Source organism: Leptonychotes weddellii, chromosome 5 (genome assembly GCF_054177405.1).
Source record: "Leptonychotes weddellii isolate Sample4059 chromosome 5, ASM5417740v2, whole genome shotgun sequence".
Classification (NCBI taxonomy): domain Eukaryota; kingdom Metazoa; phylum Chordata; class Mammalia; order Carnivora; family Phocidae; genus Leptonychotes; species Leptonychotes weddellii.
Genome location: NC_138373.1, coordinates 8,112,887 through 8,139,438, shown reverse-complemented (window position 1 = coordinate 8,139,438; position 26,552 = coordinate 8,112,887). Strand labels below are relative to the sequence as shown.

At 43.6% G+C, this 26,552-nt stretch overlaps 1 protein-coding gene and 1 long non-coding RNA gene across 2 annotated transcripts; both read right to left on the bottom strand.

Annotated features, from left to right (window-relative positions):
* Positions 1-896: 896 nt before the first annotated feature.
* YWHAG (tyrosine 3-monooxygenase/tryptophan 5-monooxygenase activation protein gamma) lies at positions 897-25,560 on the bottom strand. The gene is made up of 2 exons (XM_081819477.1): positions 25,280-25,560; positions 897-4,322 (listed from the first exon to the last, which is right to left on the bottom strand). The coding sequence occupies exons 1-2, from the start codon at positions 25,364-25,366 to the stop codon at positions 3,666-3,668; spliced, it is 744 nt and encodes a 247-aa protein (XP_081675603.1). The 5' UTR covers positions 25,367-25,560; the 3' UTR covers positions 897-3,665.
* On the bottom strand, positions 8,317-25,272 carry LOC145721506 (uncharacterized). Its single transcript, XR_014145232.1, has 2 exons — positions 23,436-25,272; positions 8,317-14,964 (listed from the first exon to the last, which is right to left on the bottom strand). It is a non-coding gene; the product is annotated as an uncharacterized LOC145721506 (long non-coding RNA).
* Positions 25,561-26,552: the final 992 nt, after the last annotated feature.

Genomic DNA, 26,552 nt, shown 5'->3' with positions numbered 1-26,552 from the left:
TGACATCGTGGGAACTCAGGCACATCCGCCACTTCTGTATCCACAGCTGTACCCGTGGCGGCACCCAGGGTGGTTCTGAGTGACAAATGAGCCAACATAGGTGAATTCATCCAGTACGCGGCAAAAACTTGGTTCGCACAAATCATTATTCCTACAGTGTGAATTCCGATTACCCCAAAAATTAAAAAGCCACCCTCTTTCAAATACCCCGCACCCCCCCACCCCTTTGCTGGAGCACACCCAAGCTGATGGAGGAAAGCCTTGGCCTTGGCATTCTTCCTTCCTATAGACAAATATCCCTCCCCACAGTGATCAAGGCAGAACACCCCCACACCCAGGGACGTGATTCACGTGGGGGGTGCATTCTGACAGCTGCGACCAGCAACAGCAACGCTACTGAGAGCTCAGGCCATACCAACTGAGGCTGCCAAGCACCTCAGAGGGACTAGACGTAAGACCATTTATTTATGAACATTTTCAGCACAAAGAACCACCTCAACTAAGACTTAATGAGATCTCCAACAATACTGGGTGCCTCACTGGGAGACCGAACCAGGCACGTGACCCAGTTTCCATTTAGAGCTACACCCCAAAGCTCAGAAGTTTCAGAATTTGCCCAAGGATCAAAAGGAGCCATAATTCAAACTCAGATCTGTGCTTCTCACAAATCATACCCCCTGAAAGGCCTTTAGAGATCTATCTGAACATGCTCATTCTGTAGGAGCAACAATGGAGGCCCAAAAGGTGCAATGATTTTTCAAGGTCAGAAAACACAGGTCTGACTCCCAGCTATAAACACTTTCCAAGACAGTGTTGTCCCTTGCCCCCAGTCCAACCAACCCTTGGAAAGCAAAGGGAAATTAAAGTCATTTAAATAAAACTAAGTAGCACTGACATCAGATCTGTAAGTTTATTTGCTCAATGTACGACAGCTACATAATGACTCACATTCATGATATTCCATCACTGAGGAAAACTGCTAAGAATGGTCCGTGTGTGAAATAATTCCTTAGAGAAACACGGAGTTGGAAAAATAATCACTGATTAGACCTTAAAAATAGTTCACTGCATAACATGACAAAAAGCACAAAGGCTCATTCAGAGAACATATTCATTGTTCTCCTACACTGTAATAGTTATAATTTCACCATGACAAACACCAGACATTAAGATTAAGCTAACACTGGTGTTTTCTTTTGCTTCCCCCCCCCACCCAAAAAACAAAATATATAACTGCATGTCACTATAGCAACATCCAAAACAGATCAATTTGTTACGATCACTATTTGGTAGAGCAAACTGTATCCCCAAAAGGAAAAAATTAAATTAAAAAAAACTTTAAAAAATTTGAAGACTTAATTTTTTTTTTGTCATAGGAATACATAACACCTACAGTATAAGTTAATAAATTTCAAGCTACTGTATAGAAATACAACACTAGCATGCACAATATTGTATCAATAGAGTAATGGAGGAGTGATCATTTCACTGGAGAGACAGTATCAGAGGCAAGTGCATTTCTTTAAAAATAAAGAAAAGAAAAGAAACCATTCAAGCTGCTTAAATATCAAGTCTCCCATTCCCTCTTCATTTTTAGCCCTCAGGTATAACTGCATCTTGCATTATTCTAAAAAGCAGCCAGAGCCAAAGCTGAAATTTAAAAGAAAAAATAGGTTTTGTAATTCCAGTAAATCATTTCCAAAGGCTACAAGGAAGGACACAACACTGCTCACTGGACATGAAGATAAGTTAAGGAAAGCCCCACCTACCCCCCCTCCCCCCAAATCATTTCCCATCCATGGCATTGACTTTAGGCCCCGGTGATGGCACATAAAGCTGTACAGCTCTCTTCTAGTTCTGCTAGGGTTCAGTTAACTGGGACTTTTGCTCTAGCGTATGGAGGGAACCTTCTAAGGAAAGTCACGCTGGGTAAACTGTGCCATGCTACAGGGCATCACCGTTCTGTTCTTCACTATCACCTGGATCCTGTCAAACATCTTCATTTCCCAACTCTAAGTTCAATTTTGGTAAACAGCAAAAGCAACTGTCAAGTGTCTCCTCAATTACTACTCATACCTCTCCTTGACTAAATAAACCAAAGGAACAGACAAAACAAGTCTGGCGTCATTACCTAGATCTCGGGAGTTCATACCGTTTCTGATCTTGTAAAAAAGGCTGAACACACACTCAACAGGTCATGTTTTCAGACAGATTTTTCCAAAATGAGAATGAAGGACCTAAGGCTGAGAACAGATTTGTGGAAACAGCAATGTAGTTTTCTTCGATTCCAGAGCGTGTGTCAACTGTACAAGAGAGAAAGGACTCTCCCGCTTCAATGCTTTCATTAAAAAAAAATATATATTTAGAAAAAATCTTGGTCAAATAGGAGTGATTTATTATCTGAGAATGACTTTAGTTCATCTTCCGACAACAACTGCTTGGGGAAGGAGTGTTTTTGGGGAGGAAAAACGGACATACTTACGAGGCTCCCAAAATTGGACAGAATGCTTATGAATAGAAGAGCTCTTCCTTTGGATTTTTCTACCAGTAAGCTTCTAGCACCTGAATTTCCACACACTGCACCACAAACTTCCTCAAGATGACTGCCCAGCTTCTCTAGCTCAACAGCGTCTCCACCCTCCCAAGAGCCACCAGCAGAAGGTCCAGTGGGGAACACTCAAGTGAAGAGTGATGGCAGCGTGATCCCTGAGGAAGGAGCTGTGGCAGCTTAAAAATCAGGAGTTCTCTGAAAATATCAACACAATAAATGACATACAGACCTGAATTTTCTCTATTTTTGTGGTGTTTAACGTTTCTATTAAAGTGATTAATCATTTTTGTGGTGGATTTGAGTTAAGAGGAAAGGACAAAAATCCCACAGCCACCTGCCAAGCACCTATTAACCAAAACCTAAAGTAGCTTTGAATTCTCCTCAGGCAAGCCTTTTGGCCTAGGAGACAGCGAACAGCAAAACCAACCTGGATAAGGCTAAGGATGTAAAGCCAAAATGACTAGCAAAGAAAAATACACAATCAATGGCTTGATGTTACATATGGCTGTAATGTAGAAATACTGTAAACTGCAATTTAGTGTTAATACTGTCAGCTAATCCGAGACTTCAGGAAACTGGCAAGGCCTAAACCATAAGGATAAACACACCTTATGTGCCAAGTCTGTCAGTTTGGGATTTAAACTAGTCCATGGCTGGTCGAGTACACCCTGAAAAAAAACGCACAGCTAGAACAGATGAGATAGAAAGTACCCAAAACGTAGGACAAGAGCGTATGTATATACAAATCCTTACTGGAACCACAGAACTTACTGAATGAGGGCCATCCTGTTTCAGTTTTCTTTTCGTCTTAAAACCCTATTCTCTAGCAATAAGTTAGATTAAAGACAGACAGCTCCACCTGCACTCATCTACAGAACAGTCCATACGCCAGTGTGAGGCTGCTATTCCAATACCAGCACAGCTAGCCTGACTTTCCACTAGTGGTATTTTGGCAAAAATGTCAAAAGAGGCAATCAAAGACAGGACAGGTCGTGGGCTTCTCCCTAGGAAGGTCGTCCCTCCCTTTCCCTCCCCCACCCGACCCCCAGCTCATGGGAAAAAATAAAGACTGCAGTAGTAGCATCAGCGGGCGCTGCCAGTCCACCTGGGGGCCTTAATTGTTGCCTTCGCCGCCGTCGTCGTCTTGCTGATCGCTTGTCCAGAGCGTTAGGTTGTCGCGGAGGAGCTGCATGATGAGAGTGGAGTCCTTGTAGGAGTCCTCGTTCAGAGTGTCGAGCTCGGCAATGGCGTCATCGAAGGCGGTCTTGGCCAAGTGGCAGGCTTGCTCTGGGGCATTCTGGATCTCGTAGTAGAAAACGGAGTAGTTAAGGGCCAGGCCTAATCTAATGGGGTGAGTAGGCTGCATGTGCTCCTTGCTGATCTCGTGGGCTTCGCTATAGGCCTTCTCAGAGGACTCCACGACGGTCGCCCTCTTCTCTCCAGTGGCGACTTCAGCCAGGTAGCGATAATAGTCCCCTTTCATCTTCAGGTAAAACACTTTGCTCTCGTACTGGGTCTCACTGCAATTCTTGATCAGGTAGTTATCTAGCAGGCTCAGCACATCCTGACATACCGCTTCCAGCTCCTTCTCGATTTTTTCACGGTAAGCACGGACCATCTCAATCTTCTTCTCATTGCCATCTGCAGATGTCTTCTGCTCAATGCTACTAATGACCCTCCAGGAAGAACGGCGTGCCCCAACAACATTCTTGTAGGCCACAGACAGGAGGTTTCTCTCTTCATTGGACAGTGGCTCATTCAGTTCTGTCACCTATGAGGAGGAGAGAATGAAGAATAGTTATGGTCCAGATGATGTTGCTTGGGTCGACCACATCTTTATGCCACTACAACATTAACAGATCCACCAGGTGACTAAAGCGATTGGACAGAGTGGTGAGACTGTGTAGGTGCGCGGAAGGGGGACAGTTGGAACGAATGACAAACAAGGAAAACACTGCAGCTGGATCAGTGGTGCCTAAACCCCTGCTTCTTCCCTAGAAAAGGACACATACTTTTCACATAGCTGTTTCAATGAAGATCTACCAAGGTGAGCTCTTAGATGACAAACCAAATTTGGATCTAAACTGCAAAAGGTCAATAGTTCTCTCCTGTAACATTACATATATACCAATCCTGGGGATTTTAAGCACAGATGGCTGTTAGATACCTCAACAGTTTTTTTGGCAATCAAACTGACACTTTCCTTCCAACCTTGTCCTGTCTACTCAGTTCCATCCCTTTCCAGTGAGAATATTCAGAAGTCAAATTCAAGTTGCCTTTTGAGACAGGAGGTGGCTTTTCTGCTCTTGGGTTAAGACTATATGAATTACAAACCTCAGGAAGGGAAGTCAAAACTGGGGGCACGGGACTGAGTCTGAACACTGAGATATGTTAGCAACTGTGAGAACACATTTGTTGCACTCCGAACACTATCAGTGATACAAAAGAATGCAGAGATGAGCAAGGTACTGCTAAGCTGAAGTGGCCACAGCAATTAATGCTTCTTTCAATACGGACATTTCTAAGTTTCAATCTTCATCATCCCAATGATTAACCACCCTGAGGAAACTAAAGCAACGTCACACCAATGATCTATATTTTTATGACTACCAAAAAACTGCTTATAACAAAAAAATTAAATCGAGTCAATAACACTACATTCACTTAATTTGTTACTGCATGCCTGTCGTATCAGAGCCATATACTACTGTCCACCACATAAAAGAGAAGCTTTTACAAGGAGGCTAGAGCTTATTTTTTATTCCTAATCAGACAGCACATTTTTGTCTGTCTGGCTATTGTATCTAAACTGGTGTATACTAAGTCAGTGGCTAAGCCACAACATCAAGAATCCCAGGTCATCAACTATTTCAGAAGGACTAGATACTTCTCTCACCTTGTCCTCTCCTACCTTTGGCTCCAGTCGTAACATGTTAAGTATAACAAAAACTTCATACTTCTACCCTTTGTTCTTCTCCCCCTGCCCGGAATACTTATACAAGTGTCAAGAACCAAGTTAACAGTTAATATGCACATCCTCTATGAAATCTTCCCCATCTCTCCTTCCACCCCATTAAAACTGGCCACTCTCTTTAATTCTCACTGATCCCTGTGTGGATCAACCATAGCATCTATATAACATCTGTTATTACTTATAGATGTGAAGGGAGGGCAGGGAGACATAATCCAAAGTGAAAGACCAAAACTATTTGGGGGGAGGGGGTTGGGATACCAAGAGACTTTTTTCTGTGTGTGAATCATTCACATTTAGTATGTATGGCACTTTCATAACCCGGGAGGTGGGAAGGGTTATGCTTAGTGCAACTGGTTGTGTAAATTAAATAGTATCTCTCAGGAGATAATTAAATCAGAACACAAACCAAATCATACTTATTAGTTTACTGCAAGCAATTCATTCTTTGAAAGAATTAATCATCCTTTGCTCACTAATTCCCACAGTATCTAGCAAATGACATATACTCAAATTTTTTTTAAAGATTTTATTTATTTGAGAGGGAGAAGCAGACGCCAAGCTGAGCACGGAGCCTGATGTGGGGCTTGATCCCAGCACCCTGGGATCACAACCTGAGTCAAAGGCAGACGCTTAACCGACTGAGCCACCCAGGTACCCTATACTCAAAATATTTCCTATACTGATTAGCAGCTTTTCTTATGTTACCCTTTTACTATGCATTTTTGATTCTCCCATTATACTGAAGAATAAGACCTCTACCAGACATGGCCTTCTTGTGAAACTGACGGCAGAGTTGGGAAGACAGGGTTTCTGTACTACTGGACTTCAGACCAGAAGGAAACCAGGACAGAGGTGCTTTCCATTCTATGACCCCCGACCCCCATTCCCCTGTGGAAACACCACTTCTCTGGCATAAGGCAGCTCATATCATACATCCAATTCTTTTTTTTCTCCCCACATCCAATTCTTTATATATTCTAGGCTTTGGAGACCCTCTGCTCAACCCACAGACCACACTGTCACTCCTGCTGATTTTTTTTTTTTTTTTTTTAGATTTTATTCATTTATTTGAGAGAGAGAATGAGATAGAGCATGAGAGGGGGGAGGGTCAGAGGGAGAAGCAGACTCCCCGCCGAGCAGGGAGCCCGACGCGGGACTCGATCCCGGGACTCCAGGATCATGACCCGAGCCGAAGGCAGCCGCTCAACCGACTGAGCCACCCAGGCGCCCCACTCCTGCTGATTTCTGATGTGTATTCACCTAACCCAGAAGATGGGTTTTCCCAGTCCCACCATTTACTAAGTGACCTTGAGGCAAAATTTTCATCTCTCTGGGCCTTGATTTTCTTTTCTGTTAAACTCAGATTTCTGCCTCTTTCATAAAGTTATTGTAAGAGTGTATCAGATAAACGATAAAGTGCTCTTGACCCAGTAAAGTGACAGAGGTGTGAGCAATTACTTTTGAGAATACCTTGAATAATTTTCCATTTTAATTCTCAGCATAAGAAGCCTCTAAATTTCTTACATAACCATCTGCTAGCTTATATCCCTGTATCAAGTATCGCATCTCCATTTCATCCTGTTCTCTCTTCTAAATTGAAATTTCCTTAGCTACCTTACATCACTTCCTTTCCATAAACTTTGGTTTCATATAGCCTGAAAAAACTCCCCAGACTGGCTTTCAAACACGCTGAGGCCTTTGTAAGCCTCAGGCACGCATACCATAGGACTGCAGCCTATATTCACGGAATACCAAAGGCTGGCTGCCTCTACTGCAACCTGATCACTGTCTCCAATGCAGAGAGAAGCCAGAGTGCCTAAGGCCATTGAGATCCAGTTCTGGCCTTTCCCCTAAATCATGCTGTCCTTATTTCCAGAGCCAGCCACTATTTAAAGCTCAAATGACCTCACCAGTACCCTATACTGCTGGGTCTCCTCCTGCTGCAAATGAAGTATAGCTGCAGAGCCCAGAGGCAGCATTGTGTGCTTATGTAAAGTCTGCATAGTTGCCTCAAACAGAAACATGGAGATTATGAAGTGTCAATATCACCTTTAGATACAATAAACTCAACCACATTTGGAACATACCCAGATGTTCTCTGCCACTGAAAAACTAAGTTGGAGAGAAAAACCTTTAACTCTTAAAAAGTCTGCTCAAAGGAAAGTTTCTCTAAAAACCTTAAATCAGAATTTCAAAAAACGCTTAAGATCGAAAGGACTTGTGTGAGAATGAATCTGTGATTTTTACATTAAAATAGAGATCCCAAAGGTACTAGTTTTGAAAGTCAAAAGATGGGGCATCTGGGAGGCTCAGGTCATGATCTCCCCAGGTCCTGGGATGGAACCCCACCCATCAGGCTCCCAGCTCAGTGGGGAATCTGCTTCCCCCCTCCCCCTGCTTATGCTCTCTCTCTCTCTCGAATGAATAAATAAAATCTTTAAAATATATATGAAGTCAAAAGATAACTTTTTTGTTTTAAGATTTTATTTATTTGACAGAGACAGAGCGAGAGAAGGAACACAAGCGGGGGGGGGGGGAGTGGGAGAGGGAGAAATAGGCTTCCCGCTCAGCAGGGAGCCCGATGCAGGGCTCGATCGAAGGACCCTGGGATCATGACCCAAGCCGAAGGCAGACGCCTAACGACTGAGCCACCCAGGCACCCCCAAAAGATAACTTTTAAAAGGAAAAAATATATATGCTCATAGTAACCAAGATAGAATGAGAGAATTCAATGTGGGAAGATGAGAGATATGTATCATCTGGGAAAGGAGGTAATTATTTTTCCAAACAGTCACTGAATTGTTTCTAAGAATGCAACACTTGTAAATACGGTCCCCAAAATACACTGTCCTGGCTGTTGTAAAATGTAGGAAGTCCGCATCCTCTGGCATGTCACACGTTCTGCCTAAAAACAAAATTAAGGTTTCTCTCTTCTCAATGACTAGGATACTAGCCCAAGTTCAAATTTCTTTTAGTGAGCTAAAGATAAACAGATGAGTAAAAAGACCCCCAAAGTCTGTTATTCTCAGATAGTTAAAGGACAGTTTAAGAACTGGAACTCCCCAAATCCCAGATGCTAAGGAATCAGATATTAATTAGCGTTTTCCCCTAAGAGTTGATGCAGAGACTTTTCAATGGAAGATTAGCAACCCTTGAGAATCTTGGAAAGCTATTTAGATGACTTTCTGACCCCAACACTTAGAGCACCCAGTCTTTTACAATTTCCTCAACTTATCAAGAACCTTAAGTTGTAATGAATGCAACTTCATATATTTAATATCTTCTTAAATAAGAAAAAAACTTGCATCAGGCTTATTTTACTTAAAATCTATTTCTATCTCGCAAAAGCTTGTGTGGAAGTTAAAAAAATAAGGGGCGCCTGGGTAGCTCAGTGGGTTAAGCCTCTGCCTTTGGCTCAGGTCATGGTCCTGGGGTCCTGGGATCCAGCTCAGCTTTGGGCTTCCTGCTCAAAGGGGAGCCTGCTTCTCCCTCTCCTTCTGCACCTCCCCCCCGACTTGTGCTCTCTCTGCTCTACTAAATCTTAAAAAAAGAAAATAGGAGTTACAGTAGTGAACGTAAGACACACTAATTTAAGAACACTGAAAGTTTCCACAAAGAAAGAACTGGGTTCACATCCAAAAAACAAGACAGAAGGGATGAATAGGTGATTGTGAAAGGATTTTTAGGGTGGTGAAACTATTCCGTATGATACTCTAATGGTGGATGCTTGTCATTACACACGTGCCAAAATTCATAGAATGTACACCCCAAGTGAACCCTAATGTAAACCATGGGCTTTGGCTGATAACAATGTGACACTGTAGGTCTCAGGACGCTGATTATTATTTTTTTTTTTAAAGATTTTATTTATTTATTTGACAGAGAGAGACACAGCGAGAGAGGGAACACAAGCAGGGGGAGTGGGAGATGGAGAAGCAGGTTTCCCACAGAGCAGGGAGCCCGATGTGGGGCTTGAGCCACTCAGGCGCCCCCAGGACACTGATTATAACACTGATTATAACAAACCACTGAGATGTTGATAGTGGGGGGGCGGGTGCTGTGGGCAGGGATGGTACACGGGAGCTCTGTGCTTTCCACTCAATTTCACTATGAACCTAAAACTGCTCTAAAAAAATAGTCTTGTAAAGAAAAGATGAAAAAAGGGGGGTACTAGCAGACACTAGGTATAACATTTGGCCCCATCTTACATTTTTTTGTGCCCCTAGGTTTGGAGTACTAATCACCTGGAAGTGCCAAGAGGACATGAAAAAGATAAACACAGTGATTGCTATATATGAACACCCTATACCAAAAACAGAAAAAATAAGATGACAAGGTGCAGGATGGGCATCGGTATCCACATAATGGACACATTATCTATATACTGTACAGGCAGAGGAATAAACCACCAATCAGACTGGCAATACCGAAGTCTTGTGACTTGCTGTGAAGGTGATGGTGTCAACAGCACTCTCATCCATGGTGGGAAACTATAAACTGGTACAACCTTTATGGAGGACAATCTGGAAAGGACTAACAAAATTATAAATATTCAACAACCTTTTGCCTCTGCAATGCCCACCCCTACCCCCGTTTTTTAAAGTAAGCTCTAAACCCAACGTGGGGCTTCAACTCCCAGCCCTAAGATCAAGAGTCCTACGCTGCTGGGACTGAGCCAGCCAGGCGCCCCTCTGCAATTCCCTTCCCAGAAACTGATTCACTGCATTATTGCTAACAGCTAAAGCCTGGAACCACCTAAGTGGTCTTCAGCAAGAAACTTGTTAGGGGCACCTGGGTGGTTAAGTGTCTGCCTTTGACTCAGGTCATGATCCCAGGGTCCTGGGAACGAGCCCCACGCTGGGCTCCTTGTTCAGCCGGGAGCCTGCTTCTCCCTCTCCCCCTGCTTGTGTTCTCTGTCAAATAAATAAAATGTTTAAAAAAAAATTATTTTTATTTTTTTAAATTATTTTAAAAAAAGAAACTAATTAAGATTATGCCACATCCATACTGTGGAATTCTTAGTCACTCAGAAAGTATCTGTCTTCTCAGTGTATTTCTAGAAAGGTGTGAAAACAGAGTGGCTGGGAAGCAGTCGAGATTGAGAAGACTGGATTTTGACCTGTTACAGTACCAATTCAAACAAACCCACTCCATAATTCACCCTGATAACTGTATCTACAATTAAAGTTTAAAACCAATTTTGAGAACCAAGTTAAAAAAAAAAAAAAAAAAGCCCAAAGGCAGTAATGTACTTGGTGGAGAGCCTGCTTCTCCCTCTCCCTCTGCCTCTCCTTCCCACTTGTTCTTTCTCTCAAATAAATAAAAACCTTAAAATAAAAAATGGCAGCACCATGTTCCTGAAAATGTCGAATTACCACATGACTCAGCAATTCCACCGGTAGGTGAGTACATACAAGAGAAATGAAAACACAATGTCCACACAAAAACTTGTACACAAAGGTTCTTAGCAGCATTACTCAAAACAGCCAAAAGCAAAAACAATCTAAATGTCAACTGGTAAGCAGACTAAATTAAATGCAATATTATCCAAACAATGGAGTATTACTCAAGCATAAAAAGGAATGGAATGGGGACACAGGCTACAACATGGATGGCAGTGAAGAGGCTATGCCAAATGAAAGATGCCTGTCAGAAGAGACCACATACTATAGGACTCCAGTGACAGGAAATGTCCCAAATTCTACAGAAACACAAAACAGACTGGTGGCTGCTTAGGGCTGGGGAGTTTTGAGGGCAGGGGAGTAGGCAGTGACTCCCAATGAGTACAGGGTTTCTTTTTGGGGAATGATGATATTTATTCTAGGATTCTGATCCTGGCGCCAGCTAACACAACCCTGAAATGCTAAAAACCACTGAACTGTACACTTTTAATGGGTGAACCGTACAGTATGTGGATTTTCTCTAAATAAGGCTGTAAAGAGAAAACTGCTGCACTATATCATAGTCTACACAGCACTTTCACACACCCCAGCAATTAAACATTAACTCCTGTGTGTTCAAGGAGTTCCGAATTCCAAATACTTCACACTTCGTAATACGTGGGCCTATACAAAGTCACTTGTCACAGAGCACAAACCTCTAATAATTAATTCTCCTCTTGTGATTTCCAATAAACTCCCATGTAGTCTGATGTATGTTACTATTTCTCATCCCCTCCCCCAATATGAGAACAAGAATACTGTGTAGGTTCATCACTCGGGTATACTTAAGCAAATCTGAAAAGGGCTAAGAAATTTACGTTTCCTACCACAAGTATTTTTCATTGTAAAGCATTCACTCCTGCCACTATTGGGGCGGCGGGGGGGGAACAACAAGGAGAGAAACATACTGAGATTATGTATGTTAATTTCCCGAAGTACAGACAATCCACACTAATACCAAATCACAGCTCCTTCCCCTCCTACAGATCCTGAGTGAAGGTCTTCCACCCTCTACTTACACATCTTCTGTGAGAACTCAGCCTAAATCCACCTTCAGAAACTAACTTCATGGGTGCCTGGGTGGCTCAGATGGTTAAGCGTCTGCCTCTGGCTCGGGTCATGATCCCAGGATCCTGGGATAGAGTCCCACATCGGGCTCCCAGCTCAGCAGGGAGTCTGCTTCTCCCTCTCCCTCTGCATCTTCCCCTGCTTGTGCTCTCTCTCTCGCTCTCAAATAAATCAATCAATCTTAAAAAAAAGAAACGAACTTCATGGTAAAACCAAGTTTATCTCCCTACAACTGCCATGTGCTAGCCTTAAGAATTTTATCTCTCAGGGCCACAATCAATTCCTCAAAACAGGTGAAGGCAGCCCTCCTCAACTCTTGGTCTCGCTACTTACTGTTTCCATGATCTGTATACAACTCCCCTCACCTTCCTGACTCTCTTCCCGCAAGTAAGCTGCTCTGTCACTACCCTGCAGCCTGCTACCGAGAATACAAGACTTCAAAGTTCAGCCAGGCTACCTGCTGAATGCAAGCAAACAAATGAGCTAATATTTATAATTGCTGCTTTTATCATAGATCTGTTTTGGTGGAGACAGGGGTACGCTCCCAGCAGAAACTTAAACAAGCTCGTGTGTATACAAGTGCTATATGAACTATGGTACACTGCAGCAGTTTCTTAAAATCTGCTCTACAGAGATTACCTATTGAGCAAAGGCCAGGGATGCTCCTGAACACCCTACAATGCACAGCCCCTCTCTAAGAGTGAAGAATATGGTCCAAATTATCAATGGTACCAAGGTAGAAAAACCCTGTGCCAAGTTATCAATGCTCGGTCATGATACTCACACTCTTCCTCATACTGCACACTTCCGTGCTCTCATGCTTTTCCACCTAGACACACTTCCAGAACCCATAAAGAAAAATTCGCCATGTATCCTTCAAGTCCTAATTCCAATACCACATACACTTCCTTCCTGAAGTCTTCTGAAAAATTCTCAGGCAGCTCTAATCACTGCTCACTCTGTGTATGAGTAACTTCTACCTTGCATCTTGTATACTGCTTACTTCTAATGCCTTGTACTGCTAAATATATATCGTTCCTTTTCCCACAATGACTGAAGTCCTTAGGGGCAGGTACCACATTGCACTCACCAATGAATCACCATGGTACCAGTCACTTTTGAATGTTTAGGTGACATGATGTATCAAGCCCAGATTGTCTGCATAAGTAGCACTAATGGGGGGCTGGGTGGCTCAGTCGTTAAGCGTCTGCCTTCGGCTCAGGTCATGAGCCCAGGGTCCTGGGATCAAGCCCTACATCGGGCTCCCTGCTCAGCGGGAAGCCTGCTTCTCCCTCTCCCACTGCCCCCTGCTTGTGTTCCCTCTTTTGCTGTCAAATAAATAAATAAAATCTTAAAAAAAAAAAAAAAAGTAAGTAGCACTAACAATTCCTCCCAACCCTGTATAGATCTCCTTCCTTTGCAATGTTTTGTAGCTCCTCCCACGAAGAAATGGAATCTAGCTCCCCACCCCTATCATCTGCACTCGGTCATGTGACTTCCTTTGCAGAGGCCTGAACAGTGCTTATCAAGAAGGGCTTGCTGCTGGGAAACGTCCATGGCCACTGTAGTTTCAACTAGCCACACCGAGGCTGGTCTAAACCAAAACTACTTGGCCAACAAACAGAACTGTGAGAAATAAGAAATCTTTCTTTTGGGTAATCTGATATAAACAAAAACTAACCTAACTTATATGCTCATTTTAATACCATTATCTTGCAGGGGCGCCTGGGTGGCTGATGGCTGAGATAGTTAAGCATCTGTCTTCAGCTGGGGTCATGATCCCAGGGTCCTGCGATCAAGCCCCACATTGGGCTCCTGGCTCAGCAGGAAGCCTGCTTCTCCCTCTCCCTCTGCCTTTCCCCCTGCTCATGCTCTCTCTCTCTGTATCTCAAATGAATAAATAAAATCTTTAAAAAAAAAATACTATTATCTTGCAATGTTAAATTCTGCTTAAATTAACTTCTGAAAATCAGTCAGTCTCAATTCATACTGAGATCTCAATTAATGCCCTATGACACTTTCCCCCCAAAGTGCTACGGTTGGGTACCATCTGCATCAAATGTAATCATGAAAAGCTGAATTTGGGGGCCAAAGTACAAGACTTTAAGCAAAAATAAGGCCACTTCAGTAGCCTAGGTTCCACCCATGGCTCCAGTCTGATCCCACTTTCTAACAATTTTTTTTTAAAGATTTTATTTATTTGACAGAGAGACAGCCAGAGATGGAACACAAGCAGGGGGAGTAGGAGAGGGAGAAGCAAGCTTCCTGCAATGCAGGGAGCCCGATGCGGGGCTCAATCCCAGGACCCTGGGATCATGACCTGAACCGAAGGCAGATGCTTAATGACTGAGCCATCCAGGCGCCCCACCCCCCTGCCGACTTTCTAACAATTAGGACATTTGTCAGAACTTTGCAGCTTGCTGTTTAACCCCACATATCAGGAAAACACCTGATCGAATGTCTTGAAAAAATTCAGATATACTAATTCTAGCACTCCCATGGCTAGTAGTCACATAACCCTATTCTAAAAAGCAATTAAATCAAAATTAGTTAAAAATTAAACAGCTTCTCAGGGTGCTTGGGTGGCTCAGTCAGTTAAGCATCCATCTGCGTTCAGCTCAGGTCATGGTCCCAGGGTCCTGGGAACAAGCCCTGTGCCAGGCTCTCTGCTCAGGGGGGAGCCTGCTTCACTCTCTTCTCCCTGCTCGCGCTCTCTCTCAAATAAAATCTTAAAAAAAAAAAAAAATTAAACAGCTTCTTATACAAACCCATACTTACTCCCCTTCATAATAATTTCCTTTTAGGCCTTTTCTTAGGCTTCTACAACTTCCCCTGGAATCAATGTCCTCTTCACTTTCATTGGGACTGTTCGCCTATGTCCATACCTGTGTCCAGATCTCTGGTTTCACTTCCATTATCCAAGGCTATTCCTCCAAATTAATTATAAATAATAGTTCAATTATCTCACCAAATTTGACAACTTAACCCCCAAACCACACCCCTGACCTCCTTGTTCAAAATCACTCACCTTTAAAATCAAACTCTTACACTCCATCCAGTAATACCTGTCCTCACTCCTACCTACTAGCTCGTGCTCCTAAACCCCATCCTTTCTCTCTTTCCTTTCAGGCTTTATTCCTTTCTTCTAAGGTCCATCAATTCAATTACTTTTGTATGAATATAAACTTTCTTACTGAGGTGAGAGGAGACAGGGAGAGAGACATCAACCTAAGACAAGTCCCTGCACATTAAGGTTTTTCTAACTTCAGCAGAGCCCTACTGCCTCGCGATCCTTACTTCCTCTGGCCTCTTCACAGAACAGAGTGACCACGAGGGAAGCCGAGCCTTTTCTTAGCAGACAACTGGCGCTATCATTGCCTCCTCCCTGTGTGCCAACCCAGTGTTTCCTCCCCCTCACTATAAGCCCAGCAGTCATTTCTCTCCCCTAGATCTTCCCTCCTCCTCACCTGTTTTTTCCCATTAACACATCACCCAAGTTCAGGACGAAAATGAGTGATGCCTTTTATCTCATTTATCTCATTTCTCATTTCCTGAAAAATCAAGTTCCTGAAAATAAGTCTATACTTCTCAGCACTTCCTCACCTTTCATTCACCCCTCACCCCACCACCCCTGCACCCAACTCAAAAAAGCCATCAACTGTCCTTCCTATTTCTAGTCCCCAACCAACGTTCCTTACATCTTCAACTTAAATCTCTATTCCTAAATGAATCCAACACTGCTAACCACTCCCCCTTTCCTGACCCGCTCTTCCCTTCGTTAGCATTCTCTCCTGGTTTCCAGCCTTCCTCACTACCAACTAACAGGCTCGGCTTCTTTATTCTGACTCCCAACTCTCCACTTTCCCTAGGTGACCTTACTATGCCTGGTTTTAACCATCATGGATAGACAGTGACCCCCACTAGAATGTCCATTCCATGAATGCCATGAGGTGGGCCATGTATTCCCCAACTCTCGGACAAGAGCCCAGTCATTAAGTGGTCCTACAAAAATACCCGGTTATTCGATGAACGAATAATATTAACAGTGCTTGCCCTGTGCACAGTGCTGTTCTAAGTGCTTTGCACGTGTTAACATGTAGCTGCCTCCACTTACATGGCTCCCCAAACTCAGCTCGACTACAGTGGAATTCACCTCGTCCATTATTTTTCCTCCCTCCTCTTTCTTCTCTGTTTCCAGCCATCAAACTCCCCCTCAGACCTGCCCTCACTGTCCTTGTCCAGGTTCTCATCCCTTCAGACTCAACCCCCATAACAATCTAATCAGTCTCTCTCCCTCTGCCTCACTGTACTTTTCAATTTCCAAATCTTTTCAGATCAAAAATCGAATTATGGTCCTCTTCTGCCTACAGTCCTTCCAGGACTTCCCATAGTTTAAGGAAGAACTCAGACTTCATTAGGCCTTTTGTGAACTGGCCCCTACTCACTTCTGTGGACTCTTGCTAAGAGTACCTCAAATGCACACACTACCGCAGCACATTTTGCTCCTAGACACTCTGAAACTACACAGGCTATTCCTCCTCCCTCCATGCTCTCCCCTTCCCTTCTAGCCCAACACCCTACTCCAGCATCGCTTCTGTACCAAATAGCCCCTGAAGTCCAGTGTGACTTCGATGTCCTGCTACTCTATTACTGAAATTACAGCTGTTTGAAATTTACCATATTATTTTCCTTTCCTCAATAAATGGATCCCCTTCCAAAAATCTCAAGTTTTCCTGCAGGACCTTCAAATGGCAAAAAAATAAGTAAAATGGCAACATATCCACCTAAATTACTGCTAACTCATTAAATTGGTCAGCTCCATACCTGTGAGCACGGATTCAAAGCCAGGTTGTCTGGGGCCAGATAGCCAGGATATACTGGCTTACTACCTACCCACCAGCATATTCATCCATCTGAACACCCAGCAGTATACTGACCTTAAGGCGAAAATGATTTTTTAAAAAATGTTTGGCAAGCAACAAAGCCAAACAAAAGCAAAGTTGTTTCCTCACATCGTCCTCAACAATCCAATTGGGTTTTAGCTCTTCTTTCAGATTAGGCATAAAAGCCAGAACTAACAGAAGAATCTACCTTTCCAAAAATAAAACAAAAACAAAGGCAGTAAGAGAGGAATCAGTCCTGTAATGTTCAAACTCTTAACACCATCCATCCTCTGCCCCCTCATGACATACCCAGGCTTTCATCCCCGCCCCCCGCCATGAGAAAAGGCTGATGGCAGAGGCAGCGCCTGCGTTTCAGAGAAGCACCTCTTAAAATCAAGGAAAAAATGCAAATCATCTGTCACCTGGGTTAAATGATTTAAGCAAGAAACTACATTAGAGGTTGCCAAATTTGAATGTAGGGAGATCTTGCTGGTAACTTGAGCATTTATGGCAAATGAGGGGCAATTTTTGGTAAGAAGCCATCTTCCAAGATGGTAAATCCCAAGGGGCCAACCAGTAAGAAAGTACATAGATAAAAGACTGACTGCTATGCTGACAAATGGTGAAGCTGGTTGTATGGAGACATATTCTACTATTCATTTCTACAAGTGTTTGAAAATTTCCATATTAGTGTTTTCTTTTTTTTTTTTTTAAGTTTAAGTAATCTCTACACCCAAAGTGAGGCTTAAACTCACCACCCAGAGATCAAGAGTCACATGCTCTTCCGATTGAGCCAGCCAGGTGCCCCAGTGTTTTCTTTTTAAAGGTAATCATTCCAACCACAAGAAAGCAACAAAAAGGGAGATTTGCTGCTAGCAGTCAAGCTCCCCATGACTCTTTTTCTTCGTGTAGTAAAAGTGCAATAGGGTATCCTTGAATTTTGAAGTATGTGTATGTAATGCCTATTCAATTACATTTTTCACTACTTTTAAGGAAACTCGGTACCTATTAATGATTTTAAGAACCTTAAAAATTATGCTGTCTTTCAGCAATTCCACTTTTGGGTCTCTGTTCTAATATATAAACTATGTTGGAAGCTTTAGCCACAAAGGTATTCACGGCACTATTACACAAATTTGGAAAGAGTATAAATGTTAAATAAAAGATCCTTGAAATAACGTCAAGGGAGAAGGCAAGGTACAAAAGCAAGCCTAATAAACCCTACAGAAAAAGACATGGTGGAAATATCCCTGCATGGGGAATTATTACGGTGATACCTGTTAATTTTTTCCCAAATTTCCTAACATCTTAAAGGCCAGACATTTTTGTCATCAGTAATCAGTCCCATTGATGACAGCCTTCCAAAAACCGGACTCCCTTAAAAAATAACAGCATCCTGGAGCCTGGGTGGCTCCGTCTGGTTAAGCGTCTGCCTTCGGCTCAGGTCATGATCCCAGGGTCCTGGGGCAGAGTCCCATATGGGGCTCCTGTTCAGCAGGGAGTCTGCTCTCCCTCTACCCCTCCCTCCTGCTCAGCTCTCTCTCTCTCTCTCATGCTCTTTCCTCAAATAAAGTCTTTAAAAAAAAAAATAACAGCATCCCCAAATTCAAAATATTCCTGAATATTCCTTCTCAAAACAAAACAAACAAAAAATTAGGGGCGCCTGGCTGACTCTTGATCATTTTAAGTTAGAGCCCCACACTGGGTGTAGAGGTAACTTAAAAATAAAATCTTAAAAAAAATTTTAAAGAATATTCCTTCTCGGGCGCCTGGGTGGCTCAGTTGGTTGAGCGACTGCCTTCGGCTCAGGTCATGATCCTGGAGTCCCTGGATCGAGTCCCGCATCGGGCTCCCTGCTCAGCAAGGAGCCTGCTTCTCCCTCTGACCCTCCCCCCTCTCATGTGCTCTCTCTCTCTCATTCTGTCTCAATTAAAAAAAAAAAAAAAAAAAGAATATTCCTTCTCTACTACCCAGTTGTTCCCATGAGCTTTTCTGTGCCTCGGGATGTTCCTTCCTGCTGTTCTTAGCCTCCTATCTTATTCTCTCCTTGCCCGTCTGGACTGGGTCATTTTCAACTTAACAGAAAAAATCTAGTGCCTGAAGTCTACTTCTATTGCACAGATGTAGTTTAAAAAGACTAGACATAGGTCATATGTGAAGAGTGGAATATCATTTGAAAATAGCATCTATCCACCAGTCTACCCATGTCAGGCAGGCCCTCCTGTAAGACTGTGCTGGCAAGAGGACGGGACCATCTGCACGGCTACTAGATCCACGCCGGGGCCACCAGGGCAGAGGCCTACTCGTCCACTTTTTCATATTAGACTGCTACAAAAAGAGCACTGTATTGATCTGAATGGTACTGAATTGAAACAATTCAGTTAAAAAAAAAAAAGTTTAAGCTTATTTCCACATCCTTGAAGTACTGGCACCAGAGACCGCTATTAGATCCAGGTTATTTAAATATGGTAGGCTCAAGTGTCGTATTAATAATTCCTTTCAGAAAGCTCAAGAAATTGAAATGACCTATCTCCTCAAAACAAACCTGCATCTTTAAAAGCCTTCCTCTTGTTACCTCTTAGCCTTTTCTCTGCAGCCACTCTGCACACTCGGCTGTGGGGGAGGGGGGCTAAGGGATTCCTCTTGAGCTCCTGTCATTACTTGTGCAGCTGCCCATTGCTGTCACTGTCCTATTCCCAGCTCTGACACCCGTTCTAGTAACAGAATTAAGAGGAGAAAGCTGACCCTACACCTGAGTCCTACTCAGTTTGGCTTTCGATCTCTCCAAAAATAAGATCTTGCTCCAAAGATTAAGAAGATAAGACCGATGAGTTTACTTGGAAATTTACTTTCTAAATCTCATGGGAAAAAATCTACATATGTGAGAACACACTCATTCCCATTTACCTACTCACAATCCAACTACCGCTATGCAGCACATGAACAGTATTCAACTTAGGTAAAGAAAAATCTCCCTCTGTGGGACACACCCTTACAGGTGAAAAGCTGTTAACAATTTGGCTTAGACTTCACTAGTTCTTTAGAAAGGAAGAAAAAAAAAAAGACTGATGCAAAGTCCTTAAGATTTAATTTTTATTGTTGCTGCAAAATCATGGGACCAAACCAATTCTTTAACCATTTATCTTAAAATTAAAGCTCTCTTTTGGGAACTTCTACTGATCACTTTTCATGGAACTGTTTTTTTACCCAAATTAATAAACAAGTAAAATCAAAATTCAAGGACCTCTATGAGTGCCAATTTAAAGTAAGATGATGTGGTGGTAGTGAACCAAAATCATATTGGATACCTAAAATAGAATTTGGGGAAGAAAACAGGAAAATGATTATGAAAGGAAAGACTCTAAGGCAGCTGATACTGGTAGCCCTTTCAACCTACAAAAACAAGCAGAGCCTCCCATGATTGCAGTCTTAAACATCTGCTCAAGCATTAAGAAACATAACTTAGAAAGACAAAAAGAGGGGCATCTGGCTGGCTCAGTTGATAAGGCATACAACTCTCAATCCTGGGGTCATGAGTTCAAGCCCCACATTGGGCAGAGTTTACTTAAGCAAAAAGACAAAAAACAGTGATTTGTGTGTGATTTTTTCCCCCTTGAATATTAAACCTGTAAAATGGTCTGTGCTTTTCTTCCACATTCCATGGAATCTGATAGCAATACAGAAATAATCAGATGCCCCGCCAGATAAAAGGGTGAAGGCTGGTGATAATGGGAGTGAAACACTCTTGGCAACCTCAGAAGCCCCCGAACGATGAATGTAACATCATACATAGGGGATTCCCGTCAGTTTAGCATCCTGTGTTTGAAAAGCTCACCCTCTCAATGCACTGTACAGTGTTCATTAGGGGACCGCTGCCCCACAGCAGGGAAAGCATTTATAACGAAGGCAGCATTGGGGTGGAAAATGAGTCACAGTAAGAACCCAGCAACATTTCCATAATCTCCAAATAGTTAATAGTTTGTTCTGATTTCAGATAAATTGTTCTTATTAATTTGGGGGAACATCATATGGTTTTAAAGCTCTGTAACTTCTTAAATATAAGCCTAGCTAAGATAAGTCTCTTTTTTCAATTTATGCTGAAAAGGTTCAGATGTCAGAAAACAAAGACAAAAGGGTGCTGATTACCATTGGCTGTGAGCTGCTGTGGTTACTTTATTATTGACACATTCCTGAATCAGTAATGTTTTGAAATCCAGCCAGCTACAGCCAAACCATCATCCCTTTTTAGAAATACCATTTTCTCATTTTTTCAACTAGAGATGACAGTTGCACAACATTGTGAACGTGCTGAACGTTACTGAATTGTACATATGAAAACGGTTAATTATTCTGTGACTTTTACCTCAATAAAAACAAAATCATTTTCTCTACTTTTTAATAATTTAGAGTTTGGCTTAATAAATAAATGTTTCCCGAAGGTACTAGGCGATAAAATTCTCCCCGTGGTCTGTTAGTAACCCAAAGCTCTGTAACAAGGATATACATTTAGCAACACCTTTTATGTTGATGTAATTCAAAAAATACATAGGGGAAGGTTTTTTAAATTACAAAAAGCACTTAATATGTCATTTCAGTTATTGCAAAGAATACTACATAAAAAGCCAACTGTCATCTGTATTCTTTCCACCCCAAAGAAGAGAACAATTGAAACCACATGACTTAGAATAATGGCTGGCAGAACTCCCACCTCTCAAGTCCACAGAGGTGTCATTACTCCATTAGTGATAATGGCTATTGATCTAGCCTCCTGGAAGAACTAGCAGGAAAAAGAGAATATTTAAGATAGTAAGAATTTTACACTTTATTGATTCTAAGAAGACTTTTTTTATAATTAAGATAGCCTTTTGCAGCCAGTGCCCCCCAACCCAGTCACCTCAACAAGATGAGTAGCCCAGAACCTTTTCTCCCTCCTGAGGCAAGTACCAGTAGCCTACTTAGCATATTAACTTCTGGAGAGGCTATTAGCATCCCAAGGACAAGACAGAATTGTCTAATAAGAAACATCTAGGTGTTCACTCCTCCTTAAATGGAAGACTACAGGTTTCTCTTAAAAAACTAAACTTCTGGAGTGCGTGACTGGCTCAGCTGGAAGAGCATGTGACTCGTGATCTCCGGGTTGTTAGTTCAAACCCCGCACTGGGTGTAGAGATTACTAAAAAAAATTAACTTCAGGGGCGCCTGGGTGGCTCAGTCATTGGGCGTCTCCCTTCGGCTCAGGTCATGGTCCCAGGGTCCTGGGATTGAGCCCCACATCAGGCTCCCTTCTCAGAGGGTAACCTGCTTCTCCTCTCCCACTCCCCCTGCTTGTGTTCCCTCTCTTGCTGTGTCTCTATCAAATAAATAAAATCTTAAAAAAAAAAAGTTAAAAAAAATTAACTTAAAAAAACAAACTTCCCCCTTCCTTCTTCAAAACACTGCATGCTATTCCCTTCCTGGTCACCCACACACAACTACCACTCTGCACAGGTCACAACAGTATTACTAGGATAATTTCACTTAATGCAAATAAATTTAATCCCCCTATCATCAGGATGATTTCAGCCTTAGAAGGGCACTCACTTGAGTGACAGGACTGAGTATTTTCTTTGTATCTTTCTGTACTTTCCAAATTCTCCATGATGAGATGACTTTTATAAACACAGGAAGAAACAAAGTTTTATAGTTACTATTTTTGAGCACCTACTACATTCCTTATTTAATCCTCAAAGTTTTTCAAGTAGATATTGACCTATTTTACAGATGAGGAAAATGAGGGTCAGAGGTAAGCATACTTCCTCAGTCACAGTAAACAGGTTTGAAAAAAGGTCTGCTTTATTTTACAAACTGTTCTTTCCTCCATACTCTGACAAGAAGCAGAAATATAAATATGGCAAAAGAGAACTCTTCCAAATCTCAATGTGTTTTGTAACGAATTCTCACTAACATTACTGAAAATGACCCAGAAAGTCATAATTTTTAAGGCTTTTTTTTTTTTTAAATAAATCTTTTTTTTTTTTTTTATTTATCTGAGACAGAGAGCACATGAGAGGGGGGAGGGTCAGAGGGAGAAGCAGACTCCCCGCCGAGCAGGGAGCCCCATGCGGGACTCGATCCAGGGACTCCAGGATCATGACCTGAGCCGAAGGCAGTCGCTTAACCAACTGAGCCACCCAGGCGCCCTAAGGCTTTTATTAAAACCTGCCAACTTAGTAACTTGCAATAAATCCAAGCATACAGTCCACCCCAGCACTATGATCAGAAGACATATTCTTGTTTAAAACTGCTATTTTTATTCCATTATTGTTCAATTTTAACGAAACAACTGTTTTAAAATACAAATGTATCTTATACTCTTGTGAGTAAACTAGAAATTGGAAAATGAAGAGGCATACCTAGAGGTCACTGATTTGCATGCCTAAAGGTAAATGAAATCCTTATTTTTTGGACCAACTCCTCCTATCTGATGAATAAGGTAAAGTGCTCAATTCCACCTGCTTATCTGCTAATTTCTGCATTACCTTGGACAAATGCCATTTGCATACTCCCTACCAGCCCTTAGGTGCATTGCAGCCTCTGTGTCATTGTGTGTGACATCACTGGGTTGCTATGGATATAGGTGCGAGGTCACTCACTTTCCTGTGAAACTAGAAATATGGAAAAATTAGAAGAGTCTAAATAGCATGAATTAAACATATTTCCAATACTGTTATCTATTAAATGCACAAGTTATCATTTGAGCTTTAAAATGTTTTTTAAGACAGCATCTGTGGCAATACATTAATACAGCAATACTCCCAATTTCAGAATCAGGGCTCTTCCTTAATGAGATAAAAATCGTTTTCGTTAAGGTAGCTGGCTTAAATAAAAAACATCAGCATTGTTATCTTTTATGAAAAAGCAAAGCTATTCAAGAATTAATCTGTGACACCTATATTGCTTCATTAAAAAGATTTAACATGCAAGAAGATACACTCCTGAATTCACTTCACACTGGAAATGCATTTTCAAAACCTTTGTTACATAAGGCAGGAAGTTAAATATTAAGATAGTGGGAAACCTAAATCATTCATTAGATAATTCCCCATGTTTCATTTAATAATGCTCAATACTTGCCCCCTCCTCTAATATCAAACTCCTTGATAGCCCATTAGATAAATGTAGTGTTACTGACAAAATGGTGCAATACAGGCAGGAATCTGCATCCCAGACAAAATGCGACAACTGGCGATCAGCATTCTCTTTTCATCAGTATGAGGATGCGCTAGCTTTTCTTAAAAAAAAAAAAAAAAAAGCCTCAGATATACCTAAAACAAATTATTTAAAAAAAAAAAGACTTTTTCTCCTTTAAAATAACTCCTCCCAGCCTCCACCCAGTCTAGGCTCCCTGCAATATGACAAATGCAGAATCTTCTAGAATGACTTGATACTGCCTCCCACCACTGCTTTGTTTGCAGTATCAGATCAGAGAGAATATTTTTTCAACTTATAGGAATTTCAACAGATGTGTGCCTGTATTTAAAAAAGAAACAGCATGTGTCACAAATTGAACCAGTCAGCTAAATGCATAACCTTTATTTCAAAGACAATACCTACCCTTTTCAATACAAAAAACATTAGGAAAAAATGAAGAGGACATGTTGTGAACGATCAGTGAAAAAGCTAACGAGACATACGTTCCCCTTGCCTAAAAGCCAGAGGACCTGCTTTGGGGTATAAAGAAAGAGGAGCCTTTTGTTAAGAAAAACGTGAGAGCAGCAAGGAGGTTTCGGTTTTGCACCACTGAGCCCAGGGTTTCAGGAAAGCCTACATTTTTCCTGGGTAGGTTCTAAAGGATCCATCAGGAGAGGCAGTGGGGAAGGTTTGGGGGCGGAGGGAGGGGGGAGTATTAGAAAACCAGGAGACCTGATGAGTGAATGGGAAAGGCGCCGCCCAGACACCAGGGAGAGAAAGAGGAACCGCATCCATGCGGTCCCCCGCCCCCACGCCCAGGCTGGGAGGAGGGGAAGTGGGGCACAAAGGATGTTCACGGCCCCCGCTCAGGTACCCAGCGGACCCGGAGATACGGGGCCAGAGACCCCGCTCCCGAGACCAGCCCTGCAAGATCCCGCCCCGGCCCGAGCCCGGGGAAGGCCGAGGAGGCAGCGCCGCCAACCCTGAGGGACGCTCGAGGAGAGGCCGCGTCACAGCCCGGGTCCCTATCGCTGTCGGGGCCCTCCCCAGCTCCCCGAGTGGGTGGGGAGGGGCAGCCAACGCTGCAGTCGCGACTGACGACTAGTCCCCGGGCTGTCCACGAGAAGACCCGCGTCTGCGAAGGGGCTGGGGCGAGGCGGGGGGAGGGGAGGGGAGGAGAAGAGAAACTCACGTTCTTCATGGCCGCGGCCATGTCGTCGTAGCGCTCCGCCTGCTCGGCCAGCCGGGCTTTCTGCACCAGTTGCTCGCGGTCCACCATCTTCGCGGGCTAGGTCGGGCCGGGTGAGGAGACCGGGGTGGCCTGAAGGGCTCGGAGGGCGGCTACGGCGCGGCTGGAGCCCGTGTGCCGGAGGGACCGACCCACGAAGCGAGCAGCTGAGGCGACGGCGGCGGCGCTGTAGCTCGAGCTGCGACCGCGGGACCAGGCGCGAGGCGGCTGCGGCTGCTGTGCGTGCCGCGGGCGGACAACCCCCTGCGGCCCCGCCCACGCCGCGTGACGCAACCGGCCCCTCCCACCCGCCCGCGCACCCCGCCCTGGTCCCGCCCCGGCCCTTCCGCTTCTTGGCCTTGCCCTCCCTAACTCAGCTCGCGGCCGCTTTCTGGGCGTCCCCCTTTTCCCCGTTGCCCTCCGCCAGTGCTCCCCGTTTTTAACTTCGCCCCGATTCCTGCACCCCAGTTTCTCCAGAGTATCCTCCAAACTACCCCCCTCACACCTCCGCCCTGTCAGGCCCCAGCGCGTGGGCCCCTGGGAGTTGTAGTTCACTCAGCGGTGGGGTGCTACGTTGGAGAGATCAAGGACAAAGGGGGCGGTCAGGACTACATCTCCCAGTGGTCATAGCGCGTGAGCGGTAGAGAAGGGGGGGGGCTCTAATTCCGCGGCCACTGGGGACCCCTGGCGGGGACTGAGGCTGCATCAGTCCGAGCGAGTGCTGATTCACCGCCCCGCCCCATATTCTCCGGGAAATTTCGAGGGGAGGGGGCCAGGACCTCAGCCCTGGCCCCTGTCTCTGAGATAAAGTAGCAGCAGGCCAGGGAGGGACAGAGGAGAGGACGCGCGTCCACCGTAGATCCAAACTTGCTAGGGTAGTGCCCCCCCCACCCCGGGTTGGGTTAAATTAAGGAGCTTAATATTGGGAGCTAAACTGTCACCCTCCCCACAAGATTCTATTTCCCCATACACACTTTGAGGTCCGTGGACCCAAAGAGGTGAAAACATGGAAGGACAAATACTGGCCAGGCATACTGGTTAATTTACAGAAAGGATGCAGCTGTCTGCAGGCTGACCCCTGGGGGAGCTCCTTCTTCCTCTCCAGGGTGGAGTGTCAAAGATTCAAATCTGTTGCCAAGAGCCTACTGTATGCTTAACGTGAGGTTGTATCTGAGGGTTAACCAACCCTTTTCTGCCCACCTAGCACTTACACACGGAGCTCAGGCTGACGAATTCT

What these genes read in the sequence shown, in the direction of transcription:
- YWHAG (XM_081819477.1), bottom strand. Translation starts at nt 25,366, where the DNA reads ATGGTGGACCGCGAGCAACTGGTGCAGAAAGCCCGGCTGGCCGAGCAG. An exon ending in TGGCCGCGGCCATGAAGAAC is followed by an intron (nt 4,323 to 25,279) that starts GTGAGTTTCTCT and finishes TCCTCCTCATAG; the next exon opens with GTGACAGAACTGAATGAGCC.